The 8,627-nt window shown below is 37.2% G+C and overlaps 1 protein-coding gene across 1 annotated transcript; it reads right to left on the minus strand.

Annotated features, from left to right (window-relative positions):
* Nucleotides 1–6,480: 6,480 nt before the first annotated feature.
* On the minus strand, nucleotides 6,481–8,176 carry LOC141641423 (uncharacterized). The gene is made up of 3 exons (XM_074450083.1): nucleotides 7,948–8,176; nucleotides 7,293–7,841; nucleotides 6,481–7,151 (listed from the first exon to the last, which is right to left on the minus strand). Exons 1-3 carry the CDS (start codon nucleotides 8,174–8,176, stop codon nucleotides 6,481–6,483), a joined length of 1,449 nt encoding a protein of 482 aa, XP_074306184.1.
* Between the last annotated feature and the right edge of the window lie 451 nt (nucleotides 8,177–8,627).

Genomic DNA, 8,627 nt, shown 5'->3' on the forward strand with positions numbered 1-8,627 from the left:
CATCCCAAGCTAAACAAGTGTTCTATGTCACCGATCCTATGGATAAGAAGTGGTCATTGTCTTGTCTATAAGGAGTAGAAGGAGTAGTCCATCCGATAATGGTGATGATGATCAGGATGTCGTTTTTGAGGGAATGGATCACTCTACCACTGTATCTTATTTCGACGATGTTGACACTGATCATAAGGACACTGAAAGCATCTATATGCGTGATGACCATGGCGAAGGTATTTGGGTTAACGAAGAAACTATGACATCCAAGAAATGTCCCCGATCCTGAGATGGTTCATCAGGACACAGTGATATGGACGACCAACATTTTGAGTCATTTTCAGACCAATAATTTGATGGTTTAATTTATTGGTAAATCAATAATGGTCATTATATTGTTAAATAAAAATTCCCAAATTTGCATGGCATGGTAAATCATGTAGCTTAGATATGCGGTGTTACAGTTTGGTTGTAATGGAATTACTGATAATTTTTAAAAAAAAAAAAAAAAGGTTCAACAATAACAACGGTTATATTTAAATTACCCGTTGTTAATACTTTCAACAACGGGTGTAGTACCTCTACCCGTTGTCAATGATTTTTTTGACATATTTCATTTTGGCGCAAATTTGGTGAAAATATATTACAACGGGTATATTTTAACCGTTGTAATAAACTTTTGACAACGGTTGACTTTTATTGACCCGTTGTTATTAACATATAACAACGGTTCTTCTTTGAGCACCCGTTGTCAATAGTTTGTCTTAATAAAAAACTAATTTAGAAACCCATACAGCATGCCATACACAAACACACACAACATTATTAGTTCAACCGTTGGTATCCTGTGTTAATTCTTCTCTCTTCCTCGCTTTTTACATTCTCGTCCGCCGCCGTCGCCCGATTTCCGACGCCGATTCCGTTGCCTTCCCTTATCATCCTGCTCGTTCTCTTTATCATCATCATCATCAGGTATGTTCACTTTAATTTTGTGTTTCGTCATTAGGGTTTTAAGACGATCATCTTGTTTCTTTTTCATGCATCTGTTTGTTTTTCGTCTTCTTTGTTATCTTTATCATCCCGCATCATCTACTTCACTCCTCTTATTAGGGTTTAGGATTTTAGAAGCTCAATCTGTTGTTTTAAATTTTCATTCCTATTAGGGTTTAGGGTTTTAGATAATACTTTGCATGCACGTTGTTAAGTTGTTCATTTCCAGCTATATCATTCATATTTGGGTTTTAGGATTATCATGGGTGAAAAACGTAAAAGAAGTCAAAAGAATAATGAGCCTGGTGATAATAAGCCTGGTGAAAGGGGTGCTACCAAGTGCCAGAAAGTCCTTGCAACTATAGCCGCTAAACAGCCGTTCCAAATAACATGGAGTGAGATGGGTTTCCCTACTGGTCCAAATGCGGGTCTTTTCTCCAGTTGGATTGGTACTTGCACAAGACAGTTTGTGCCTATCCATTTATATGATTTTAGAAATTTGAATCCAAAATTGGCGGAATTATACTTGGCTCATGTAAAGGAAGGCTTTATTATACCCGATGAAAGCCATGATGAGTATTTAATGCATAAGGCAGCGGATGTCCACAGGCAGTGGAGGTGTGGCGTTGCTAGGGATTGGTTGTATGTGGACAAGGCAACGGGGGAGATGCGTAAGAGCCCACCGGAAAACAAGTGTCCCACCATAAAGAAGGAACAATGGGATCTTTTCAAAAAGATGAGAACTACTGAGAAGTTTCAGGTTAAATATCCTCGCCTTTTAACGATTTACCTATCATTTTTTTAATTAATGAGTCCTTTATATAATCTTTTTATTATCTCATCTACTTGCGCTTTTATATAATTATTTGAAGGCCGTTAGCAGAAGAAATCGTGCTAACATTTCATGCAAGAAGGGGAAATGGTATGGTTCTCGGCGATTTCTGAAAGATAGAAGAGGACCTCGTAAGTAGCATGCATTATTCCCCTGTGAGACTTTATTTTTTTAATCACACTTGGACTTGCATTGATACACATTTACGTGTATAAATGTTACCATGTTAATGTGTAGGTGGCAAAGGGAGTGAAAGAGGTGGATCGGCATGTAACTTATAAAGAAGGGCACACGCCTAAAGGATCCCGGTCGTCGCGTGACAAATATGATGAGGAAGTTTTGGCCAACATAGTAAGCATTATTTTATTAAGACGAGTTCATTACTAACTTTATTATTTTAGTCTCAAATATAATTTGAAGTTTATTTAATATATTATAGGACAACGTATTGAAAGAGGTAGAAGAAGGGAAATTCACTCCCAGTGGTCGTAATGACGTTCTTGCTAGAGCGATCGGCCGACCCGAACATCCAGGTCGTTTGAGGGGCGTCCGTTACAGGTTGGAGTAACGAAATATTATGGGAAAAGCGCCCAGATAAAGAAGAAAAGGAAGACTAAGTCTGAGAAGGCTGACATGGTAACATTTATTCTATAATTTTCATTTAAGTTCAATTCATATGTTATTGTTGGGATAAAAATTGCTGACACATTACATTCTTGGCAAGCGACTTGATTAATGGCATCCGTACTACTAAAAGTGAATTTGGAGGTAAGCTTTCCGAAGAAGAAGTGAAGATGATGGAGGATGTCATTTCTAAAGGGGGTAATAATAAGGTACAACAGATTGGTCAAGAGGTCGCTACTACCTTGGCAATACATGAGAAGGAAGTATCGGTCAACGAGATTCAGAAAGATCAGGTACCTAATAATGCTTCTGAAGTTGTAACAACTAAAGCCGATCAGGTACCTAATACTTCCTTATTTTTCTTTTCTTTTTTTTTTGGGTAAGATCAGGGGGTGTGTTCTTGCCGGCTCTAATGCTATAACCCGACATGGTGCCATTGAATTGGTTAATTTTATTAGGTAAATAATGGGTCCGAAAAGGAGATGCAACTTGAGAAGACGGCTGATGGAAAACAACATACATCCCCTTCAAGTCGGTTCCTGTTTTTAGTAAGGTATGCATGAAGTGTTTAATTAGTTAAATTTATATGAATGCTGAAGTTGTGCAAAAATCGGCCGAGAGACAGAAAGCGTTTTTGCAAAATCTTTTGAATCTTTGAAGCGTTTTTGCAAAGATATAATAATGTAAGTGTATATTCTTCAAAGCCGTAAACAAGAGGCCGATTATTCTTCTTGACCCTAATAGAACCGAAAAGCCACATGTGCGTGTTGGCTGGGGTCTCGTAGAAATGCACACCAAATCTGCGGTAATGAAAGCGTAGTTCATGGCGAAAAACTTTTGCCGAATCATACCAAAGTAGAGATAACTATAGTCTTACCAGGCCATGAAAACTTGCAACTGCTTGTCCTAGTTCGTGACGACATTACCATTCTGGGAGATGCGCTTGGAAGTTTCATCCAATGGCCGAAACTCACATCTACTTGGCGAAGATATCTCGCCGCCTCGGCGGACGGAAAGCGGTTGGGGTTAGAAGAAATACCTTTATATATATGTTACATTTTTAATTGTTGAATGTTTTTATATGTTAAATTTATATGTTATTTTTTTTTGTAGGGAACAAAAAAGACGGCTTTGGCGGATAAGCCTAAGTCCACAGATATGCCAACGACCTCGTCGAGACAACAACTTGATGAGGTATTTAATTAACTTCTCCATTTTTTTAAAAATTAACCTCGCTCCCTTTATTTATATTTTGTCTGTATTTATAAAAAGCATGGTAATTTTGTGTAGGGGACAAAAAAGACTGATAAGCCTAAGTCCCCAGTCTTACCTGCTACTACTACCTCATCATTGAAAGAGCAGGTTGACGAGGTATTTAATTAAGTACGCTTTTATTTTTATTACTCCAACTAGGATATGTTACCTTTGGATTTTTTATTATTTTAATTATCTACTACATGTGTAGGCTGGTGGTAGTAGCACAAAATCAAAGACTCATTCTTTCTCGGACCTGAAAGTTAGGAGTTTAAACTCCACACAATATAAAGGGAAGGAATACATGCAAAAAGTAAGAATGGTGACGATGATGAGACTGCATGAGGAGGCTGACCATCGCATAGCCACCGAGCAAGTGATAGTTATTCCGCTCGAGGAGGATATTCTAGGGGCTGAGCGCCAAGCGCTTATATCATGGGATCTGCTAGCCGTATGGGCTGGCCTAGACCAGATTGATATAGCACACATATTTGTTTGGATGAAGTAAGTTTCTTAATAAATAATTTCATAGTCTAATATTCTGACTACTAGATAGTGTTTTAAATACCGGAATAAATACCGTAATAATGTAGGATATTGAAATTGAGAGTGATCACCGAGAAGAATATTCCATCTGATCAATACGGATTCCTATGCCCCTATGTTTTATCTTTATTTATTCCGGATTTCTCGTTCGAACAACGGGTAGATTATATTGCTCAGCAATTGGCGACAACCAAGAAGCTGATTTTTTGCGCTTATAATGAAAAAGGGTAATAAACAAATTAATATTACGTTTCCCCCTACAATTGCATTTTCATAACTAATATATGTACTTGTTAATAATGATGATATCTCTTGATGTAGGACTCATTGGGTGTTAGCAGCCATCATGCCGACAAAGAATAAAGTTTTCTGGTTGGACTCTTTACATCATCAACCAAGCGAGACTTTTAAGCGCTTGATTAATATATAAGTTTATAATACTGATTTATTTATAATAACATTAAGTTTCAATTTTTATTTATAGAAAAAAGCTCATTTTTGCCCCTAAAAAAATGAGTTTCTGCCTCCTTTTTTATTTTTTAAAAAAAAGGGCCTTTGAGAAGAAAAGAGCAAACGAGCGGGGATCAACCCACGAAAGATTCTCGATGTTGGCCCCGATTTTATTACGATAACGAGGGTACGTGCTCAAATACAATAACATTAAGTGCAAAATCTGTGTTTAATACTAATACAATACCTAAAGTTCAAGATTCTTATGTGAGCCTTCTCTCGTCTGTTTGTTTTTATGTAATAATAGGCCCCTCTTGACCGGATAGCATACAATGTGGATACTACGCTTGTCGGTTCATGTTGGAGATTATTAGGCGAAGATATATCATTATTCCAGAAAAGGTTAGTAATTTAATAATGTGTTTATTACTTTTTTTAAATTAGAGCTATAATGTTGTCTTGCTTGCTACTATATATACCATGATGTTGCTAATGTTGTCTTAGCTTGCTTCTTTGCTATATATACCATAATGTCTTCTCTTTGTTTTTCCGCAGTATGCAATCAACCCGTCACAACAGATTCAGCAGTACTCAAGTATAGATATAGACGAGGTAAGAGACATGTGGGGCAACTACGTCTTAGAAAATAGAAATAATGCATGATACTCAGAGTTTAGATCAACTTATTAGTAAATTTTTTGTTGAAGTTAGGGAATGATTAGTTCATGTAAATTCAACTCCTTGTAAGTATATATATATATATATGATGCTGCTGTTGTGGTTGAATTAAATCTATTGAGTTCTGATGAACCCAGCTGTGATTTATCTTTGGTCTTTGGTATATATATGGTTTCTTTGATATATGCAGGTTTTTGAATGGCGTGAAACAAATTTAATTTTTCAAAACATTAGGAATTCGTAATAAAAACGGTTACTAAAAAAAACCGTTGTGAATACTTTTCACAACGGTTAATAAAAAAATACCGTTGTGAATGACTTTCAGAAATACCCGTGCATAATATTCAACAACAGGTTTTAAACGAAGAACCGTTGTTAAAAGTCTTCACAATTTTGAAGGTAAAGTTACAACAACGGTGGCTTCAACTAAGAACCGTTGTTACTAATAATTTCAACAACGGGTATGTAGCATAACCCCGTAGTCAAAAGACTTCACAATTTTGGAGGGAAAGTTACAACAACGGTTATACATACGACAACCGTTGTTATATTATTCTCTCCAAAATTTTGAAACACTTTCCACAACGGAGAACACCCAACAACAACGGCTTTTAACCGTGGTGAATATTTTAGACAACGGTTTCACTAAATAAGCAAACCGTTGTAAATACCTTCTACAACGGCCGCTTTAACAACGTCCGCTTTTTGTTTTTACAACGGTTTTTACCCGTTGTTATAGGTTGTATCTGTAGTAGTGTATGCATCGGAAGCATAAAGGGGCAGTAATAATGCATGCATCTAGTAATATATAATTTATTTTTATTTATTTTTTAAATCAACAACAACGGTTATTTAAAAAAAACCGTTGTCTTTAGTTATAACAACGGTTTTTCTATTGTAACCGTTGTTATAACAAGTGAATAAAATCCAAATAAATTGGATCGTACTCACCCCAAACAAAAACAGACTAGCCCACTACCAGGCAGCCCAAAACCATCAAAAAAACATCAAAAGCAAATAGGAACCTTATCTCTTACAACAAACACAGCCTCCCTATCTCTCCAAAACAAAAGACCAGACAATCATCTTCCTTGCATGTCTTCAGGACCATTTGATCATACACTCAGACCATCCAACCACCCTCTGTCAACATTTGTGATCTTACTCCTATCTCCAGCTAGCTGGGATCTGAGCTCATATTTGATGATGTTCATTACTGATTCTGGCCGGAGAAGCTTGTTCTCAAACCTGCTCAGGCTTCGTTGTCGCCAGATATGGTAAATGGCGGCATTGAGGATGGCGTTGGTCGCCCCTTTTTTCATAGGACTATCTTTCCTGCTCAATCGTCGTTGCTTTAGATCTCGATTAGGAAAATCGATTCGAGACCATTTCTTCACTTCCTCCAGGACTTTAGAGTTGTAAGGACAATCAAAGAAGAGATGCTCTCTGGTTTCCACATTGTCGTCGCATATATAGCAGGTATCCACCTCACTAATCCCCAATTTGTATAATTTTTCATTCAAATTCAGAGCATTATGATGATAAATCCAAGCTATCATGCTGTGCTTAGGTAGATTCAATTTGTTCCATACTAGAGGATGCCAATATACCTTATATCCTTTGATTCTGATGTGTTCGTAACCCTTACTGATTGTATATTCACACCCTTTCTGAACCTTCCATACCTGTTGTTGATACGCTGAAGCAAATAAATTTTTCACCTGGCATATCTTTTTCCAGTACCAACTAGAATCTGGTGGCGGGTCATATGTATGCCAGATTTTGCCTTTGAGGTAAATGTGATTAATCCACTTAACCCAGAGGCTATCTGGCTTGGTTGTGATCCACCATACCAATTTTCTAACCGCAGCTTTATTCTAAAGTAGATCATTCTTCAGACCAAGTCCTCCTTCTTCCTTAGGCTTACAGCATTTCTCCCATGAAACCAAAGGGGTTCTTAGGTAATCCACTCCCTCATCCCATAGAAAATTTCTACAGATGAATTCAATTCTATAAATGATTCCTGAAGGGAGAATGAACATAGATGCCCAGTAGTTGTGGAAGGTTTTTAGGACAGCTTTAACTAGTACTAATCTATCTGCATATGACAGTTTTCTAGCACCTAGTCCCCTGATTTTGCTCATAATCTTATCAAGTAGAGGTCTGCAATCAGAGGCATTAAGTCTTGTAGTTTTTATAGGCACCCCCAAATACTTGAAGGTTAACTTGCCCTCAATAAAACCAGACACTTGAAGAATATCTTTCTTCAACTCAGACCTTACTCCATTGAAATAGACATTAGTTTTACCTTGACTCATTTTAAGACCTGGAGACTTGGAAAAAGTAGCAAAAGTTCTTAGGATAGTCATCATGGAAGGTGCATCCCCCTTTGAAAACATAAGCAAATCGTCAGCAAAAAGCAAGTGAGAAAGTTTCATGGGCTTGCATAAGGGATAAAATCTGAACTCTTGATTGGCTGTGGTATATGACATTAATCTGGATAGGTAATCCATACAAATGGTAAAAAAAAAGAGGGGAAAGAGGATCACCCTGTCTCAGGCCACGTTTCCCTTGAAAGAAACCAAACATGTTTTCTTTCAAACTTAAGTAATAGCTAGCAGTAGTAACACACTGCATTATCCACTCTCTAAATTTCTCTGGAATCTTGATAGCTTTAAGCATTTGCTCAAGGAAAACCCATTTTACTGTATCGTATGCTTTTTGAAGATCAACTTTGAACAAGCACCTAGGAGAGACAGCCCCCCTTCCATATAACCTAATGATATCTTGACAAATGAGTATATTTTCCATGATGCTTCTCCTTTGAATAAACCCCCCTTGAGTGGGAGAAATAATATCAGGCAAAATGGTAGCTAACCTGTTGCATAGAATTTTGGAAATGTATTTGTAGATAACATTGCAGCAGGCAATGAGTCTATATTATAGGACTGATGTAGGTCTATCCACTTTAGGGATCAAAGTGATAGTAGTAGCATTCACCTGTTTTAATAGGCTTCCTGCTTCAAAAAAATCCATAACAGCTCCACAAATGTCCTCTCCCACAATGTCCCAAGAGTCTTTAAAAAATTTACTTGAAAACCCATCTGGCCCAGGAGCTTTATCATTAGGAATATGAAACATTATCTCCTTGATCTCTGCTTTAGTAATAGGCTCTAACAGTTTCTGTCTGTGCTGATCAGTGCAAATATTTCCTTTGTGAACAATGGCCTTACTAACCTTTGTTGTCTGACTGTTAGACCCC

The sequence above is a fragment of the Silene latifolia genome, chromosome 2, assembly GCF_048544455.1.
Source record: "Silene latifolia isolate original U9 population chromosome 2, ASM4854445v1, whole genome shotgun sequence".
Classification (NCBI taxonomy): Eukaryota; Viridiplantae; Streptophyta; class Magnoliopsida; order Caryophyllales; family Caryophyllaceae; genus Silene; species Silene latifolia.